This window comes from Furipterus horrens, unplaced genomic scaffold (assembly GCF_987537825.1).
Source record: "Furipterus horrens unplaced genomic scaffold, mFurHor1.1.pri manual_scaffold_5, whole genome shotgun sequence".
Taxonomy (NCBI): domain Eukaryota; kingdom Metazoa; phylum Chordata; class Mammalia; order Chiroptera; family Furipteridae; genus Furipterus; species Furipterus horrens.
The window spans coordinates 178,021,308-178,043,033 of record NW_028327175.1 but is presented as its reverse complement, the minus strand read 5'-3'; the positions used below and the strand labels follow the sequence as shown (position 1 = coordinate 178,043,033).

The 21,726-nt window shown below is 41.9% G+C and overlaps 1 protein-coding gene across 1 annotated transcript in view; it reads right to left on the bottom strand.

Annotated features, from left to right (window-relative positions):
* Positions 1–21,726, bottom strand: part of WDFY4 (WDFY family member 4) — a 350,593-nt gene that overhangs the window by 77,955 nt on the left and 250,912 nt on the right. The window contains exons 45-47 of the mRNA XM_090278357.1: positions 20,650–20,770; positions 11,450–11,535; positions 10,277–10,339 (exon numbers count right to left, since the gene is read on the bottom strand). Of these exons, the coding sequence (XP_090134483.1) occupies positions 10,277–10,339; positions 11,450–11,535; positions 20,650–20,770 (270 nt within the window). The remainder of the gene's footprint in view (positions 1–10,276; positions 10,340–11,449; positions 11,536–20,649; positions 20,771–21,726) is intronic.

Genomic DNA, 21,726 nt, shown 5'->3' with positions numbered 1-21,726 from the left:
ACTCTTAGTTTCATTATCATATATTTCAGGACTGACCACCAGCTTCCGAATATGGAACTTGTTTTATAGAGCTGTTTTTAGTCAGGTCTTTAAAGGTCAGGATCTCAAAGCATGGGTTGCTAGGAGCAGATGGACATTTAGCCATGGAAGGGAACAAAACTAGGACACAGAGATGGGCAGGTATTATCATTAAGTATTGGGAGGTAACACCTTGGGCTCAGAGCAGTGCCATCTATCTGTGTTTGCATAACTTGTTCTAGGAGCTTTCTCTAGACTAAACCTGCAAGCCCTTGACTATGAATGAAAGAGGTCTTGCTCCCATTTTATATCTGCCCAGTTCTTTTCTAAACTTTTTGTGGGAGTAAGGAAAGGAAAGGTTACAGGTATGGGTTGGCACAGTCAATGAATAAATAACCTTACTAGACACGGAGCTTGATGCAGGGACTATGTCCAATGAGGAAAAGCTTCGCTTACCCTGTGAAACCTGTATGGAAGACCCACTGAAAGCAGAATGCCATTATCTGAGGAAGTTAGGAGATCAGGATCATGTAGTGTGCAGGGCTGGCTTGGCAGAGAGAAAGTGAAAGACTTAGCAGTTGGCCAGATCTAGGTTCAGGGGAGCTCTTCTTCTTGCCATTTCCCTGGGCATTTTACTTAGATTTGGTTCCCTCATCTGTAAAGTTGGATAATATGACCCCAATTCCAAGGGTCATTGCACATCTAAAGCAAATAACACACAGAATAAGTACTCAACAGAAGCCAGTTCTCTCTAAGAACTGGGGCTTGGTGCATCTCAAATCTGAAATACTACTTTGGACACTGCCTTCATTATACCAGATCTTTTTGCAGAAATGACGAGTAGAGTCAGTCCTCACAATAGCAAAGAACTTTCACTGTACCACTCACTCACACCTTCATACTGTATACGAGGATCAAAAAAGATAAGTTTAGGAAAGCTTTCTTTAAGAAAGAAATTTAATGAAGAATTTTCTGTATCAGCAGCCAGTTCTGTCAAATGAAAGCACTGATATGCTGAGTTCAGTGGAACTAGCTTGTTTCTTTTTTCACATTATAAACCATAGCAGACAGTGTACTTCATTTCTTCACTCCTCACTGCTTATTTTCCTTTATAATTCTTAGCCATTGCCTTTTAAAGATACAGACTAAAATTTTTCTTTTCAGTTTTCCCTTTATTAAGTGTTTTCCATTGTAAAAGTGACAAAACCACACCATAATTTTAAATGTAACAGCTTTAAAGTAGCCACAATTCTACAATGTATGCCAACTATATTGACAGAATTCCTTAGTAATTTTTCTGTGTGCATTTTTATGTAGTTAAAATTACAGCATTTACATTATTTTCATCTCTCTTTGAAACCTGTATTGTTACATGGTCTTAATAACTGTAACTTCAGACATCTGCAAGATAAACATACATATACGTAACTATACGTTACTGTTGAGCATTTAATTTGTTTCCAGATTTTCACTAATAGAAACAGTTTTGTGATGGAAGCCTGAATGATTAAGATTTTTGAAATATCTTTGGCATAGCTCCATTATTGCAAATGTTGTGTTAAAGCATGTGTTTTTTAAAATAATATTTGATACATGCTGCCAATTAGCTTATAAAAATTTGTGTACTTTCATATATCTACCAGTAATATTTTAGTGAATCCATTTTACTGTATCCTTGCCAGCATTAAGTATTACCCTTTACATTTTTCCCTTTGTTTAATGTTGGAAATGATTAGAAGCCCTTCTGAAGATGAATGGAGCAGTTGTATCTATGATATGCATGATGAGATGTCATGCCAGGAGCCACTACTAGTACGTTGGGCCTTGAACATGTCCTTAGGTAGCCTTCCTGCTATTTAAGCTATTTTGTCTCTGAGCCAAGAAATACAGAATCCATGCAGGGGCATAAGATCCTTAAGTAGAGAGTGGTGGCTAGTTGTTTGAATACTGCCAATTTCCGTTCCTCCTTCTTGAGACACTTTTTCCTTATAATTAGTGTTCCCTTCTTATTTATTCAAAAGGATCAGCGAAGAACCAGGAATTAAGAAAAAAGATCTCCCTTTGCCCCTAGGAAGGATCTTGGCGTCATGGATTTGCCCTCTACTCTCTCTCTGCCCCATCACAGCACAGTTCCCTCACTTCACCTGTCCTCAAAATCCTTCTCCAAAGCACCGCTCCTGGATTTGCTGCCAACTGAATGGTTGGCATGCAAGATGACATTTATTTGCCAGTCTTGCTCTAGGTGCTTTCTCCTGCTTGTTTTCTTACAGTCATGTGTTAGAATGGTTCTTTTTTTTAAACCTCAGTGTTTATTGATTTTAGAGAGATGAGCGGAGGGTGAGAGAGAGAGGGCATTAGAAAGAGATAGAGAAAAACATTGATGTAAGAAACATCAATTGATTGCCTCCCATACATACCCCAACCAGGGCTTGAACGCACAAATGTAGGTATGTGCCCTGACTGAGGATTGAATCCACAACATTTTGGTGTATGAGATGACACTCAAACCTGGCTGAGCCACCCAACCAGGGCAGGAAGGAATTTTAAGTACATTTAATTTCACCAGGATTGAGATATCAATGGGCAGAGGGCTTTGGTTTTTCCATAGTATATATTCACATTAGATACCTTGTCAGCCAGGAACCCCTGGTGGTAAGGATGAAGCAAAGAATATAGATAGAAATCAGGAGTCATTTTCTACATTTTATTTATTTTTCTGTCCAAGAAAAGGTTTGATGTTGATGTTCCTTCATGCTCTAAAATACCACATTCATCTTTAGTTCCTGGAAACTGTAGTAAACCTAAAAACACTTGATAGGAAAACCGTGGGGTTACTCTTTCCTCAAACAGAATGAAACCCTATTCCACTAACCCAGTCACTACCCTCTCTGAAAGCCAGGTGTAACCTAGGTAACCCATGTGTGACCTCTGCCCTTGTGTTTTGCCTCTGAGATTTGGAGTAACTGCCTCCGACTTTGTGTCTCCGTTCCCAGGATAAGCACAGCATCTCCCTAGAGTAGCTTATGGCAAAAACTTGAAGACTGATCAGCTAACAAGAATAATCAACTCTGAAGAAGAAAGGCCCTCAGGAGGAGAAAGTGAAGGAGAACATTCTGGAAGCGAAGCTTCTCAGTGCTGGCCAGGCCTCTGGGTTGTTTCTTAAATTTACTTTGCCTCTCTATGCTTTAGATCATCTGTGTGTGAAAATGACTTTAGAAAATATTTGTTTTTTTTCATGTATATAAAAAAAATTAAAGAAAATAATAGATATAAATTATAGGCAATTAAAAATGTTAAAGAAGACATTAAGACTTAAAAGACTTAAGATCTCTATACTTCACTCAACCTGGTAAAATCTTGACACTGGCTGCCTGTCATGAGATTTGTACATATAATGTAATACCCCAAGCAACTAAAATTCATACAATAAATTCATACAGAGAAATATACTAAAAATACTATAGATAAAATAGAATCTCAACAAAATTTTTGGTAATGTACATGTAGGAAGGAAAAAGAAAACAGATATGAACAACAGGGAAAAGAATAAGAAACAGAAAATAAAATGGCAGGCTTCTGTCTTAACATTTTAATAATTACGTTAAATGTAAATAGTCTTCTTTATTTGTAATGGCTCCAAACTAGAAAAAAACAAATTCCCCTGAATAGGCAAACAGTTAAACAATATAGTATATCCATACCATAGAATACTGCCCAGCAATAAAAAGGAACATATAATTGACACATGCAGCAACTCAGATGGATCTCAATGATATTACGCTGAGTAAAAAGGGCCCATCTCCAAAAATCACATACTCTATGATTCCATATGCAGAACATTTTTGAAATGACAAAAATGAAAGAAATAAAAAACAAATAAGAGATTGCCAGACTTTAAGATTGATGAGGTATGGTAGAGGGTGGGCATGACCACAAAGTGATGGCACAAGAGATAGCTTTGCAGCAATAAAAATAATTGTGTATGTTGCTGGTGGTGGTGGTTACACAAAACAGCACATATGATAAAATGACAATAAACTGTGCACACATATTGTACCAATGCCAATTTAACAATTTTGAAATTGTACAATAGTTACATAAATTACAACTATTGGTGGAAATTAAATAAAGGCTGCATGGGGATTCTATTATTTTTTCAGCTTACTGTGAATTTGTAGTTAATATAAAATAAAAAATTTAAAACAATCTTATAATCTAGAAGCAGCAATAAACAGATCTTTTACATGTATCAAGTGCTAATTTATGAGTAACCATGGGGAAGATTAAAGCCCCCTAAGGGCGTCCTAAAGAGTTAAGGCATTTCAGGACAAAGAGCATCTTCACCTCAGTTCACCAAACTAATCTAAATTATCCATTGTCCATCGTGTCCTTGAAGATACCTGAGAAAGGTGCTGAAATAAAAGAAAATACCTGGCTTCTCTAATTATGTCCCAGGCTTTCTGGAAGAGATTGGGCACAAAGAGCAAATGGGTGAGGGGACATGGACTAGTGAGTTTCTGCCTTCACATTCCTGAGTTTCTGTACCCCATCCCTAACCCCATGGTAGCATCCATCAGGTTGATTAGCTCACTCTGGTTCCAGCGATCCTGCTCTGGACCCAGGTCTGAGCTATGCAGTCTCTACAATCACCCTCCCAGGGCTGTGCTGTACCAAGAAGCCCATGAGCACGTTTTTGCACTCAGTGATGGAGCTGCAGCTCTCTTCACCAAAGTAATCATGTGCATCACAGATACTTAGCTCCCCAGTTGGTCAACCATGTTGATCTATAGAGAGCAGGACTGAGGATCAGAGTGGGGAGGAGCAGGACTTCCATTTTAGCCTCCACGCTGCCAGCAGTGCCTCTGGTGCCTCTGGGGTGGTACTGACTATCTTGGAAGATTATCTTCTTGTATTTGCAGCTTCTTATGGTTCATTTTCTAAGTTATTTGTCTTTCATTATTTTTCAAAGATAATCTATAAAAGGAAATTCTGACAACACTATAATGTAGAACTTGGTGCCAAAAAAATGTATTTCATTCTAAACATTATTAAGTAAGCTATACAATTGAGAGAACACTTAAGAAGTTACAAACACTCAGATACAATGAGTTCCCAAATGTAAGCACTGCTTCACACCCAACAACTTCCTCTGAACCCAGGGACACTTCTGATTTGATGACACATGTATTTCACCTGGTCAGTGACCATGGCTACAGAAGAAGGCCTTTATCACATTTGAAGATACATGCTGTGTGTGAGAGAGGAAGAGCCAGATAGCTATACTAACCTTGTATCTGGGTTTTCTAAACTCTCAGCTCAATATGAACTGAGATCAATGGGAAGCAATGTAACAGCCAGATCATGCTAGCTTCCCAAAGAAATGTATGTACAGAAATAAGTCCAAATGTCAGGGTCCTACTTTTTCAGAGAAACAGTGTAGAGAATTATATCCTTCAGTGCTCTTTTTTCAAATTTTATAATATTGAAATTGACTTCTTTTGTACCCACTACTTTTTACACAAGGACACATTTGATATTCATTGAAAAGAGAAAGTATATTTTGGGAGAAAAGTTTAAAAAAAAACCTTTGTTTCTTGTTATCTGTCACTGGAAAATTATGTAACCTAGCACAATGGCTTTGTTTTTATAGTTTCAGGACAATTAGGGTAACAGGATGACTCCAGGTACATGATCACATTTACTTTTTTCTCCTTTAAGGAGTTCTGCAGTAACTTTTAAAGGCTCATCGTACCTTATATTTATTTTGAAACTGTTTCCAGACCTTTGTGGAAGGGCCCAGATAACTGTGTAAGGATGTGTGTTTATTCCCATTGATATTCCAAACTAAGCTGTCCTTTTCTTATAACTTCAGCTATTCTTGCTATTTTCTGGCTCACATCTCAGCAGAGCCTGCCTGTGTCTAACATGGAGAAGTTCTCTGGTTGCCAGACACTTATCCAAGGAGTCTAGCTGGTTTTAGAGTAGATGCTCCTGTCAGCTTGCACAGCCCAGCAGCCCACAGAGGTCTGATTATGCCACCATGCTGCCTTCAGAATGGTCTAATCTTGTACCATGGGGAGACACAGGTATATTACAGATCCTAGGCTCATCTGGACTTCGCAAGTACTTTTCCCTTGGGATCCAGTTTCACAGAACCTCCTTGGAATTCAGTTAGGAAAGCTGCCATGGTCACTTAAATTCTAGGCAAATATTGGGTACTCAAAAGCTCTGGTTCCCTATGTATGGGGGATGGCTTCCAGAGGGGTAAGTCAGTTACCAAGAACTGGGGATGGAGGTATAAAAACCTATAGAGCAGGCTAAGCATCTTGGGCCAGTTGAAAACTCTCAGAATGGACCATGCACCTTCTTCAGTGATGAGAAGCTCATGGTCACTACAGTGTCCAAAACACAGCTTGGCATTTTTTAAGATTAATTGTATGGATGGGGTATTATTCTTGGAAATCTAAATTTAAAAAAATGGCAGGAACAATGGCCAGACTAAGGCGGGGAGCTACCACTGCCTCCCCACCCTGAGGTTCTGAAGGCATACTGAGGCTGTCAAGAGACGGCTGGAAAGAAGGGACAACAAAGAGTGGACAGCACAGATGCTGCCTGTTTTTAATCAATCACTCCATAAACATGCCCCCAAAATTGATTCTAAAACAAAGAAAAGGAATTACAGTCTATCGAGTACCTGCTATGAGCCCAAATTGGTTTGATCCCAAAGGCCACAGGTGGCTGCGGCTGCAGTCTCTCCGTGTGCCCAGGCTGCCTGCATGGTCTCAGAGGCTAGCACCAATGATCCGACTGGGACTTCTTCATTTTGTCAAAGCTCCCCTTCATTAGCTTAGGAATCATTTCCTGGAGCACTACACACTGTGCCCAACTGACCTCAGCAGCTTACCCATTTTATATTTTTCAAGGGTCTCCATGCTTGGAGATGTGCTGGAGTTGTGCCAGGCAAGCATAGCGTGGCCCTGGAACAGCGTATTCCAATGGGCTCAAATGACCATTTTGGGGAAAAAAATTAACACAGTGGAAATAAAATCTGCACACTGTCCAGCTGTCCAATAGGTACAAAGTGGTACACAGGTTGGTGTCTAGGGTTATCCCTATGGATGACTGAGAAGTAATTTCTGCTCATTTGACTCATCCTCAGGGCAAGAATTATTTCTTCCACTGGCAGTCATTTTTGTACAGACAGCCAACATAGTGGCCATATCACAGTTCGGCTCCCCTGTCCCTTGTCTATCTACTCCCTCTCTATCTGGGCCAGAAATTTAGATCCTTACTTGTGTGGATAAAGGAATGCATTATTGGGGCAAAGCATCTCTAACACCCTGAGAACAATAAAATAGAAATGGATAGGGTGCCACTCACGGGTGTAGGGATGGCTACATGATCACTGAGTGATATACGTGTAATACTTTTATAAGAAGGTGATCTGCAGAGACAAACAAGGTTTAGTGAGGTGACCTGTGTCAAAGTTGAAGCAAAAAGAGAAGTTCCAGGGAGTGAGAAAATGGACATCCATCCCTTGAGTGCTGTGGACCCTGAGGGAGCTTTCTGGCTGGAGCAGAAGGCGATGGCTATCTGCTTTTGTTGACACTTCAGTATTCACCCCTCTTGTGATAACAGAATCTTGATCTTCTTGGGGAATCACCATCCTCTCAATGTGGTCTGTATTGTTGGGTGGGACTGACTCCTTTCCCCCGCTGGGTGTGCACAAGCCCCTGACATGGCCTAATGAACGCACTTGATTGGTTCTGAAATGAGTACTAACCTAACTTGGGGAGATGAAAATCACTTTGGGGTACTTTTGCTAAAATTACTGGGACAGACCATTCGTTGTGTGGCAGAATTCCTACGTAATTAATTATCAGCCTGATGCTGTTGGGGGCAGTGATGCCCTGCTGCTAAGAGAGCATGCTGAGAACAGAGCCAAACCAGGGGAAGTTGTCACTGTAAGATGAATAGGCACAGTGTCCCGAGGACTTATTAAGCCCAGAGATCTCTCATGCCTGAAGCCAGACTGTTCTTGGCTTTCAGGTGTGCAAGGTGATGAATCTTTTTTGTTTCAGTTAGTTTGAAATGGCTTTCTACCACTTGCATTGAAACAGTGAAGAGTATAGAGATTAAGGCTTATATTAAAGATAAACAATATGAGATCACCAGGGCTAATATTCAATTTACACGTACAATTAGGGTTCTACTATTATTGAACTACTGAAATACATTCAATCCAGTTGGTAAGCAGCTACTCCACCTCTGGTGACCCCTGCTATCCAGGCCTCCTAGACCATTGCTGGGAATGTCCTGGACTTCCCAGTAATCTATCAAGTAAAGCAGTATTGCCTGAAAAAGCAAGGAACTTCTGCTGGCAGCCACTCAAATGTATCTTTTGAAGGTCATCAGTGACCCCCATGTTGCAATCAATGGTCATTTCTCGGTTCTTATCTTACTTGGCCTACCGACACTTGATCAGCAGCACAGTTGACTCTCCCTCCTTGAAACACAGCATGATTCTCAGGATATCTTCCACACCAGCAGTTCCTCCTGTCTTTCTGGCTGTACCTTCTCAGTCTCTTCTGCTCATTCCTCCCCAGGTCCTTAACTACTAAAGGCTGGTGTGGCCCTGGGCCCAATACTTAAACCTCTTGTCCATGTGCACTCATTCTCTTGGTGATCTTATCCATCTCATGCTTTAAATTCTATTCCAAACTTACCTCTCACCTGGACTTCTCCATGAATTCCAAATTCATTTACCCAATGGCCAATGTGACATATCTACATATGTGACGTGTCTGGTGGGCATCTCAAAGTTAACGTGTCCAAAACAGAGCTCCAGAGATTACCATACCCCCAAAGAAGTTCTTCCTGTGTTCTTCCCCATTTCATTTTCCAATTGCTCAAACCTAAATCTTAAGTCTTTTCTCTCACAGACACGCACTCCACACTTCTCTTGTCAACAAATGCCATCAGAGGTACTCTCAAATTATGCCAATAATCTGAGCACTTCACTTCATCTTTGTGGTCATCCCCTGATTCCAACTCATCATCTCTCACCTGCAAAGCCTCCTAAATGGTCTCCCAGCTCTGCCTTTACCCCACTGTGGTCTCTTCTCCACACAGCAGCCAGGCGAGTCTTTTAAAATAAAAGTTACTCATACCATTCTTCCAATATACCCCATTATTCAGAGGAAAAGCCAACATTGTTACCATGAGCCCTAAGGCTTACATGAACTGGCCCTATTATCTCTCTCACTCTCTTCTGCCTGACTTCCTGCTGCCAATGACTCTGACCCCAGCGAAGCCCACCATGCTGCCCCTCTATCCTTGGCCTGCAATGCTCTTTCCTCAGTTATCTGCATAACTTGTTTCCCCGCTTTGTTCAGGTCTTAATTTATTGCTTCTTGCTGAGGCCTTCCTTTACCAGCCCATCTAAGATTTAACTCCCTACTTATATCTACTTTTTATCTTATACTTACACGAATATGCTTTGTATTTCACTCATTTAAGTTGTTTCCCATCTATCGTCCTTAAGAGAATATAAGGACAGAGAAGATTTTGAGTATTTTGCTTGTTGCTCTGTCAAGCAGAAAACATCACCCATGACAAACTATTTAATAAATAATTTGAATGACCTGGTGGTCCCCATTCCATAGTTTGTTCAGATATTTAGTATACCACTCATGGGGACATCCCTCTCCCTTATCTCCACACACTCCTAGAGAAAACCAGCAACCACCTTCTTCTTTTGTTCTCATTCCTTTCTGAAATAAAAGCACCTACTGATTCCCTATAGGCCTTCTGGAAAACTGGATACTTTTAAGGAGGGCCTTGGGAAGGGGCTCTAAACGTTTCATTCCCTGGGAGAGATATTCCCTACTATGGATTTGTCAGGCCTGGGATTGCTCACAGCCCATCCCGAGGGCCTGACATCAAGGCTCGCCTGGGTTGGCACCTCTCTGGCAATCTGCCCCCACCCACCACAGGCAGAGGGCTGATTCCTATCACTGTGGTTTGAAAAAGCCACAGAGCATGTGGGGCAACCCATCTGTTTTAGAGGTTTAATTGGCAGAAGGAACTTCAGGGGCAGGATGAGGGAGTGTGGGGTGGGAGAGAGAAAAATAAAGGGGAAATTGGGTTGGCATGCTTTTTTGAATGACAACTTTACAGTAGGATCAGGCAAGTGAAATCAAAGCAAGGCCAGCACCATACCCAGAGAGCATGGCTGGACCTCTCTGCACACTGTTACCTTAAATTGAGGGGTTCCTCTGTAATGCCTTTCCCCTTCAAGCTGGGTTGAAAAGAGCAGAAGCTGAACAAACAAACAAACAAACAAACAAACATAAGGATAATTTTATCAGCAGAGGCAAGACCTTTCCATCACCAGGGAGACATTTTCAGAGCCAGGCAAGAGCTTGGGTGCTTGACCCTTCACCCCATCCTGCCCTCAGGTTGTGAGCACTGAGCAAAAGAGCTGGATGTGGCTCTGAAGCACCCTTAACACCTTATGGCATTACACATTCAAGCCTTGGTAATAACAATCTTAACAATAAAACAACAGTTACCATAAAAAAATCAAAACAAAACATGTTTTAGATACCTCCTTGAGCCAGGCACTTTACATTTACATTGTCAATTTCACAAAGCACTGCTGTGCTCTGGGGACAGATTCCATCTTAATTTAAAGCTCATTGAGTAGGGTGAGGTGCAGGTGGGCATATTCACTGCCCAGGCTACAGATGCATAACTTCTAGATTAACTATGAAAAACTTTAATATCCAGAAATAACAAGGGAAAATGAATGTGACATTCAACATAGCATGTCTGCTCCTTTAGCGTAGTCTAAAATGGAACTTGAAGAAAATTTTAGGAGGCAATGCTACAGTAGTCCTTGGAAAAACTTCAACGGGAAGCACATAGCTAATGGAGATGTGCCCAGATGGGGGCAACAGACTCTCTGCAGGAGCTTTCTCCACTCTGGCCCTCCTCTGTGGCCATCGCAGTGGTCCTGGTGCCAGTGATTTGCCTGGGACTACAGGAGTGCAAGGCTAGAAACTCTGAGCACAGAGTGGTCTGAGACATTTAGGTCAGGGATGTCAAATCTCACCCGTTAAACAGCCAGTTTCTTAAATCCATTGTGTCTGCACAATTTTTTCTCTCATTTGTCATTACTCTCCTAAACTACTTCAGTCCATGAAATGGAACATGTTTCCCACGACTTAGAAAAGATGATTCTATAGCTTTCTGTATCCTTTGTTCCATAATTCAACAACTCTGTGGGTCAGTAATTTCTTCCTTGTGTCTAACCTAAATCCTCCTTACTGTGGGTTCGAACAATTCTCCTGAGAACATGGCTGAACAGTCTGTGTTCCTCTGCTCTCAGGTCTGGATCAGTTTCCTGAGAGGATTTTCAAATCCTTACCTTTTGAAGACTTTACTCCGATCACTGTTGTGAAAGACAAAAAACTTGGAATGTCCATTTTGGAAAAAGATCTCCAGGGCAATGTCCTACAAAGAGAAACCCACTTACTGATCTTGAAGTTTCCTGAATGGCGATACCCCCAGTTAACAGAGCCACTGGCAATAGGTCATTGTGTCTCTGTGTGACATGTGAAAGGATATGAAATGGAGACTATCATGCATGCACCCTCAGAAGAATGGAACTTAAGAACTGAGAGACTGATTTCCCATAAATGCTTAATTTACAGAAGATTGAGACTTATCTCCTGACCAATGAACATCCATCAAGAATACCTCTGCCTCCTCAAGCCAATAGACTTACTGTGCCGACTCTGGCTGGACTCTCCTCAATCTTCACTCCTTGTTCATGAATACCACCACCCCAAACTCAACAGACTTGCCTGTAGCTTGCTACACATGTGTCTTCCATATTGTAATTCCTCTGCCATTCCAGAATAAACTGCATTCAAGCTTGCCTCAGTTTACCTAGTTATTTAGGATAACACAGACAACCACTTCTGGTTTGTCCTTCCAACCCCCCACACTGGGATACGAAGACTTTGGTGCCAGCAGTGAGCAGGGTAGGAGACCAGGGGACCTCAGAATTCCTTAGGCTGAAGCAGGAAGCAAAACTCCCATTCCCAGGACAAGCAAGGAGAAGACAAAGGGAGGAAGTGTCCATTGACACCTTTGGCACTTAAATTTCCAGGTCAAGGGCTTGGTTTCCTGAACCAAAGAATCATCTTACCAGAATGGACAGATCTTTGAAGCAAAGAAACACCAAGAATACCGACGCATTGAATAACACTCTAACTCAAATGGACTTAGTTGATACATATAAAACCTTTCACCCCAAAGAAGCAAAATATAGCGTCTTTTCAAGTGCACATGAAACATTTTCAAAGATAGACCATATGGTAGGACACAAAAAAAGCCTCAACAAATACAATAAAATTGAAATTATATCAGGCATCTTCTCAGAACACAATGCCTAGAAACTAGAAATCAACCTCAAGCAAAAAACTCAAAGACATTCAAACTGATGAAGAATGAATAACATAATATTAAATAATGACTGGGAAGAAGGAACATAATTACCTCAAAACTAGAGACAACCAGAAATTCCAGAAAATAAAGCTGCATGGAAGTCCAACAAACAAAGATATAAAGAAGAAATACTCATCCAGACAGGTAGAAGAGGTGAAGTCGGGGCAGAGAGGACACGGTGTGGTGGTGGCGGCAGATGTGGCAGCAGGAGCCACAGCAGACAGTGACAGCCTGGCAAAAAATGCAGTCACACATTTTAAAAAGTCAGAAGGAACACCTGGGGAGCATTCCTGGCCCCAGAACAGGCTGTGCAGCTCACGGTCCCAGCACTGGGGAAAATAAGAGCCTCATTGATTCTCACTGTGAAAACAAGTGGAGGTTGGAGTGGAGGAAGAAACTGCCAGTCTCTTAGCAGAGTCTGCTTGTTTGAAGAGCCCCCATGGTTCTAGAGCATCTGAAGAGCCACCCACTCTGGGAACAACTGCCAGGGCAAGAGCTAGAGAGGCACCAGGCCCATACAGAAGTAAGAGAGGTGCCTGGAAGAGGGGCAAGTGCTGAGTGGGTGGCATTGTTTCCTCTCAAACCCCTACCCAACCACAGCATGGTAAAATGGGTCACCCTGTACTGACGAATACCTAAGGCTCCACTGCTTACAATGTAACAGGAGAGACAGCTCTAGCTAAGACACACAGGCAAACAAACACAGCAGCCTCTCAAGATGAGGAGACAGAGAAGTATGGCCCAAAAGGGGGAATGGATCAAGGTTTCAGTGGGAGAACTATGCAATGAAGAGATAGCGAACCTAACAGATAAGGAGATAGCAAACCTAACAGATGAAGAGTTTAAAACACTGGTGATAAAGATGCTCACAGGCTTGACAGATATGCTTGAATACAGCAAGTGCATAAGGGAAGAAGGGAAAGCTGTGCTAAATGAAACAAACAAACAAAAAATCCACATAAAACTAATGGTGAAGGGAAGGAAATTGGGATTCAAATCAATGATTTGGAATATAAGGAAGAAAAAAACAGTCAACCTGTACAGAATGAGGAAACAAGAATTTTTAAAAATGAGCAGAGGCTTAGGAACCTCTGGGACAACTTTAAACATGCCAACATCCAAATCATAAGGGTGCCAGAAGGAGAAGAGGAAAAGCAAGAAATTGAAAACTTATGTGAAAAAATAATGAAGGAAAAGTCCCCGAATTTAGCAAATTTAGACATACAAATCCAGGAAGCACAGAGAGTCCCAAACAAGCTAGACCCAAAGAGGACCACACCAAGACACATCATACTTAAAATGCCAAAGGGTTCAAGATAAAGAATCTTAAAAGCAGCAGGAGAAAAGCAGAGAGCTACTTACAAAGGGGTGCCTATAATTATCAACTGATTTCTCAAAAGAAACTTTGTAGGCAAGAAGGGATTGGCAAGAAGTATTCAAAGTGATGAAAACCAAGGACCTACAACCAAGACTACTCTATCCAGCAAAGTTATCATTTAGAATGGAAGGGCAGATGAAGTGCTTCCCAGACAAGGTAAAGTTGAAGGTGTTCATCATCACCAAGTCATTAATGTATGAAATGTTAAAGGGACTTATTTAAGAAAAAGAATATCAGAACTATGAACATACAAGTGACAACAAACTCACAGCTATCAATAACTGAATCTAAAAGATAAAAACAAAAACCAACTAAGCAAACCAGAATAAAAACAGAGTAATGGGCATGGGGACCACTTGAAGGGTTATCAGCTAGGAGGGTGGAGGGGGAGAAATAGGGAAATAGTGCAGGGATTAAGAAGCATATTTGGTTGGTACAAAATAAACAGGGGGAAGTTAAGAATAATATAGGAAAGGGTAAAGCCAAGGAACTTATGTGCACAACCCATAGACATGAACTAAGGGGGGGGTAGGTTTGCTGAAGGGAAGGGGTGTGCTGGGCTGAGGGGACCAAAGGGAAAAATTTGGGACTATTATAACAACATAGTCAATAAAATATACTTAAAAAAATAATGAATGAGTTAACAATCGCATCAAGGAGGAAATCAAGACGTTTCTGGACACTAATGATATTGAACACACAACAGCCCCAAACCAATGGAACACAGTGAAAGAAGTCCTGAGAGAAAAGTTCTCATAGTAAATCAGGCCTACTTAAAAAGGATAGAAGAATCTCAAATAAAAAATCTAACTGTTCAGCTACAAGAACTAGAAGAACAACAGCAAACAGAGCCCAGAGCAAGCAGGAGGAAGAAAATCACCAAGATCAGAGCAGAATTAAGTGACATAGAGACTAAACAAACAATTCAAAAGATCAACAAAAGTAGGAGCTGGTTCTTTGAAAAGATAAAGAAAATCAACAAATCTTTAGCCAGGCTCATCAAATAAAAAAAAAAAAAAGAGAGAGAGAGAGAGAGGGAGAGAGAAGACTCAAATAAATAAAATCAGAAACAAAAGAGGGGAAATCAAAACCGATATCACAGAAATACAAAGGATTGTAAGAAATTACTACAAACAACTATATGGCAAGAAACTTGACAACCTAGGTGAAATTTCTAAAAACATATAATCTTCCAAAACTGAATCAAGAAGAAGCAGAAAGTTAACAGACCGATAACAAAGAGTGAAATTGAAGCAATAATCAAAACACTCCCGGCACACAAAAGCTGTGGACCGGATGCCTTCACGGGCAAATTTTACAAAACACTTAAGGGAAGAACTAGTGCCTACCCTTCTCAAACTATTTCAAAAAGTCCAAGAAGTGAAAAGACTCCCAAACTCTTTCTATCAAGCCAGTATTACCCTAATTTTAAAACCAGGTCAAGACACAACAAAGAAAGAAAACTACAGGCCAATATCGCTGATGAACATAGATGCTAAAATCTTCAACAAAATATTGGCAAACAGGATCCAGCAACATATTAAAAAGATCATACACGAGACTTCTGGCCAAGATGGAGGCCTAGACTGACACGTTCCGTCTCCCTCCACAACTAAGAAGGAATACAAGTACCGCAAAACCAGAAATATCCAGAAGTTCCAGAAAATAAATGGAAGTCCTATAAATGAAGTTACAAAGAAGTGGTGCTCATCTGGATGTGTCTGTTGCCCCTGGAATACAACAGGGATGCCAGCCGGTTGAACTGGACATGCCATTGTCCTGGGACAGCCAACTAGCCTGGAGTCTGCAGGATCCTTCACCAGGTGGGGGGGGAGGTGCAAGGATTGTTTAATATTTGCAAATCAATAAACATAATACACCACATAAACAAAATGAAAGACAAAAAACCACATGATCATGTCCATAGATGGTGAAAAAGCATTTGATAAAGTACAACACCCATTTATGGTGAAAACTCTCAGCAAAATGGAAATAGAGAGAGGATAACTAAACATACTAAAGGCTGTATATGAGAAACCCAAATCCAACATCATACTCAATGGGCAAAAACTGAAAGCATTCCCCTTGAAATCAGGAACAAGACAAGGATGTCCAATCTCTCCACTCCTATTCAACAGTCTTGGAAGTTCTAGCCATATAAATCAGACAAGAAAGAGAAATAAAAGTCATCCAAATTGGAAAAGAGGAAGTAAAACGGTCATTATTTGCAGATGACATGATAGTGTACATGAAAACTCTATAGACTTTACTAAAAAACTACTCGACCTAATAAGTGAATTTGGCAAAATAGCAGGGTACATATCAATATTCAGAAATCGAAGGCATTTCTGTACACCAACAATAAAATATCAGATATAGAAAGGAGAAAACAATCCCATTGACCATAGCAACAACAACAAAAAAATAAAGTACCTAGGAATACACTTAACCAAAGAGATAAAAGACCTGTACTTGGGAAATTACATAACATTGAAGAAGGAAATTAAGGAAGATAAAATAAATGGAAGCATATGACATGTTCATGGATAGGAAGAATCAATATCATTAAAATGTCCATACTACCCAAAGCAATTTATAGATTCAATGCAATCCCTATTAAAATACCAAAGACATATTTCACAGACCTAGAACAAATAGTTCAAAAATTTGTATGGAACCAAAAAAGAGCCCGAATAGCCACAGCAATCTTGAGACAGAAGAACACTGTAGGAGGAATCAGAATACCTGACACCAAACTATACTACAAAGCCACTGTAATCAAAACTGCCTGGTACTGACATAAGAAGAGACATATAGATCAATGGAACAGAATAGAGAGCCCAGAAATAAACCCAGGTCTATATGTTCAACTAATACTTGATAAAGTAGGAAGGAACATAAAATGGGTTGAGAAGAGACTCTTCAACAAATGGTGCTGGGAGAACTGGACAGGGACATGCAAAAAAATGAAACTAGACCACCAATTTACACCACACACGAGAATAAACTCAAGATGGATCAAATGTAAGCCATGACATCATAAGAGTATTAGAGGAAAACAGGCAGGAAAATTTCAGATATCCCACATAGCAATATTTTCACCAGTACATCACCTAAGGAAAGGGAAATAAAGAAAAGAATAAACAAATGGGACTACATCAAACTAAAGAGTTTCTGCTTAGCAAAAGAAAACATCAGCAATAAGAAAAGGTAACCAACTATATGGGAAAATATATTTGCCAATGATACCTCAGACAAGGGATTGATCTCTAAAATATATAAAGAACTTACATATCTCAACACAAAGAAGAGAGACAGCCCAATTAAAAAATGGGCAAAGGACCTGAACAAACACTTCTCCAAGGAGGACATACAGAGGATCCATAGGCATATGAAAGAATGCTCAATATCACTAGCCATCAGAGAGATGCAAATAAAAACCACAATGAGATACCACCTCATACCAGTCAGAATGGCCATCATCAACAGATCAACAAACAACTTGTGCTGGTGAGGATGCAGAGAAAAGGGAACCCTAGTGCACTGCTGGTGGGAATGCAGACTAGTGCAGCCACTATGGAAAACAGTATGAAACTTCCTCAAAAACCTAAAAATGGAACTGCCTTTTGAACCAGCAATCCCATTACTAGGATTATACCTGAAGAATCTTAAAATTATAATTCAAAAGAATGTATGCACCCCTATGTTAATAGCAGCACTGTTTACAATAGCCAAGTGCTGGAAACAGCCTGAGTGCCCATCTGTAGCTGCATGGATCAAAAAACGGTGGTGCATTTACACAATGGAATACTATGCAGCAGAAATAAAAAAGGAACTTCTGTCATTCCAATAACATGGATGGAACTAGAGAAAATTATGCTCAGCGAAATAAGCCAGGCAATGAAAGACAAATCCCATATATATCAACTAATACAGGAAACTAAGAAACAACACAAACAAATGAGCAAATTTGAACCAGAGGCTGTAAACAAGGAACAGACTAATAGTTAGGGGAGGGAGAGAAAGGGGGTAAGTAGGGGAAGGGTTTAGTAAAGAAATTAGTATAAATAACCCATGGACATGTACAACAAGGTGGGTGTTGACTGTGGAAGGGGTAGGCTGAATTGGGGGCTGAAATTGGGGGAAAAGTGGGACAACTGTAATAGAAAAACAATAAATAAATCAGAATTTTTTTAAAAATCACCTTACCAGGAACACTAGGGCAGCTGGTAGGGTGGGTGCAACTTCCCAACAGGACAGTACTGTATACTGAACTGCAAACTTGAAGGTACAGGGAGTTTTGCTAAGGCCCATTGTGCTGAGCCATTTTGATGTGGCCACACTGACCTAGCAATGTTGTTTCAAGGAAATTTTTTAATGCCTAAATGAAATCTACATGATTTCTTTTCTTTTTCCTTTCCCTCTTCTTTCCCTCTCTATCTCCCTTCTTATCCACATTAGGTAAATAACAGATTTGGAATAGTGATGGTGTCCACATATGGAATGAGATGGGGTCAGGGAGAGAATTCCCAGGGCTAGAGGGAGGAACAGAGAGGAGTGAGGCCTAGGCATGAAGGGATAGATGGGGTAGGTCAGGGTCAGACTCAGAGATAGGGTGCTGCATTCAACAACACAGTCAAGTCCTGCTTCTGCCTGGCTGCAACTGATTTCTCAAAGTCCAGTTCACTGGGATCCTGAGCAGAGGCAAACTATTTGTAATGACAAGGCAAACCCCCTATCCTCTATAGAGCTTTGGATTGCACACAAGAGCCTTGGATTTTTTTTTTTCTATAAACAGAAATATAAATAATGTGCAAATAGATTAGGAATATAGAATCTATAGAGGCCATGGCTTGCCCAGCACCATTGAGTGCCCATACTCAGACTTCCTCCTGGGAGAGTCCAGGGCTGGACACATGGTGGCCTTATATACACAGCTCTCTGCTCCACACTCCACCCCCAGCCCTACCACCGTGGTTGTGCACACTCCACTTCCAGTTCTGGCTTGCACCACTCTCAGGCTAGCTAACCACCCGGAAACAGTCACCAGGAGGAAAGAAGCTCACTTACTGATACCTATTTATTGCAATGTATTAGCTGTAAGGTAGATACATAATCATTAAAATATAATTTTGATACTTACTGTGTGCCCCAAAATGTGCTAAGTGCTATATATGTAATGGTGAAAAAGACAAGATGTGGTGTCCTGTTCACTAGTGGGAAACTGGAGCCCAGAGAGGTGCCCAATCGTGGCAAGGCGGCAGAGCTGTGGTCAGGACTAGATCCATGCTGCCCACACTGCCCAGAACCTTCAGGCAGGGCTTTTGTGAAGAAGTGTAAGAAGATCAGGCAAAATGAGAACCAACCCTTTGTGGGCAAAAGCAGGGTAGTGGCAAGGAAGAGAGAGACAGAGCTGGTCAGATGCCAGCAGCATGCTGGACTTATGTCATTTCTGATACTTTTTAAAATGAGCCCCACAGAAAGGCCTCCCTGAGTTGCAGTTGCAGAGTATAATAAGATGTCTCCCACAGGAGGATCGGAGGCTAAATCACACAGCTAAAGAAATTTACAAATGAAAGGCACTCTTATTCCATCCTTAGGTCAAAGCATTGCTCCCTGTTGGCCTTTGCAGAACAGACATCTGCAGAGACGGTAGGGGGGGCGGATCTGGCCCCTCTTCTCCTACAAGGATGGATCCTGACTTTCTTCCGCCTGCTGCCTGCGAGGTCCCTGGCCATGAGTGTAGCTTTGCTTTGCAGAGGTTGGACTGATGAAGATCAAATGTGTTTAAAGCCACTGGGGGCCCCAGAGTTCTTCCTCCCTTTGCCACTGAGCTGATTCTTCTAGACCTTTTAAACTGAGTGATTTATACCTTAGGTGGGACTAGCTGACAGCAGAGCTCTGCCTCTGAAAGGAATCTGCTCTGTTTAGTACCTGGGTGAGCCCTTGAAAGACCTGGGTGAGGCTCTGGGACTCTAGCTGGAGGGGACAATCAGTAGCTCTCAAAACCACTTGGCCCAGGAAATTACCAAGAGCTGGGAGATAGATGAGACTGTGGGGAGGCTGGATGAAGGGTGGCAATGAGCTGAGCAGTTCAAGGGATCAGAACAGAGCAGGGCAGACTGGCACTCAACGCTCAGTCATCAGCTCCACCCTTGGGTAATGAAGCTGCCCTATCCTGTATTCCCAAACATCCAATGAAGCTCTGGGCATGTCCAGGGGAAAATAAAATAAAGAGGCTGGATCTTAAAAGACACAGAGAGAAGCTCCTGACAGCCAAATGGCAGGGACTGGAGACAAAGTGAAGAAGTGAGAACTCTTGAGCCAGAGGACTAGACCCAACACAAGCCAGTGGAATGAGCAGGTGTGCCCCATAGGTCAAGGGTCCCCCACGCCCAAGCCATGGACTGGTACAGGTCTGTGGCCCGTTAGGAACTGGGCTTCACAGCAGGAGGTGAGCGGTGGGCAAACAAGCGAAACTTCCCTTGTATTATCACCTGAGCTCTGCCTCCCGTCCTTCACCACAGCTCCCCCAAATCTGTGGAAGAATTGTCTTCCATGAAACTGGTCCCTATTGCCAAAAAGGCTGGGGACTGCTGCCATATGTCACTGGTCTATGCAGAGGCAGGAAGCGAGTCATGGAGGTGTGTCCCTCACATTCAGATGGGGCATTGATGGCACCTGGACCACCAGTCCCATGAAGAGATGGTCCTCCCCTTGCCCTCCCTGGGGCATACCTGCAGGAGAAAGCGTGCCTGCCGGAGATCCCTGATGTCACCATAGCTGTGGCGCTGGCATGAATAATGGTCGGAGGACCTGTCTTTGCTGCACAGGTTGAAAATGAATGGATCACTGATGCTGAAAAGAAAATAATACATTCAATGAGAGGGTATCCAGTGGGTTTGTCCCCCTTCCTGTCCCACAGCCCTGCCTGAGTTTCTGGGACATATTGGAGCCACTGCCGACCAGGGTGTCAGTACCCACTGACCTGATAAACCCTGAGCACCTGTCCTCATTAGCCCTGCCCTGAGGAGTAGGATGGGGCATCAGCCTCACCAGGTGAGGGGACAGCCTCCAGGACAGACAATAGCTCTGGGTGAGGAGCATGAATGTAAGAAGTCTCTATTGATACAGTGGTCCAAGTGGACTGAGGGAATGGAGAAAGAATGGAGGAGATACCCTAGTCATACCTGGGGAAATTTCAGGCTCTGGAAATAGGGCATAAAGATGACAAGACTCCATAAGAAAGCCTGAGTTAGGCATGGCCTCAGGTGGCATGGGCTTGGGGCAGGGGGGCCACCACAGAGGAGCTGCATCTAGTGTAGCATGGGAGAAAGTGGCAGAGAACACTGAGCCCATGAAGAGGTGTGCAGCAGGTCTGAGATGCCAGAGGCCTGGGGAACAATGACCACAGCCTCAGCGATGGCCTCCAGTGCACATGCCTAGAGCTAGGGACCAGGCACATGGCATCAGAGTCCGGGTCAGGGCTGCTCCCAGAATTGAATGACTCCCCATGGGAAGAAAGAAAGAAGAGGGAAAGGAATAATCATGAGTTTGATTAGTATTTATCCCAAAGAGAACAATCCATGCACTGGAAATAACTGAAATGCCTTCAGGTAATCACATGAAGCTTTTACCACCAATATAAAGGGGACTTGAGAAATAAAGTGATTTCAGTTATGGACAGCTACATTTCTGAACATCTGAGTTATGTGGTAATTTTATTGTGGGCATGACCACAGAAGCTCTGATAGAATGCCCTTTTAGGACCCGAGAAATGAAGGGCCTCCCAAACATCTCAGTCTCCAGGAAGC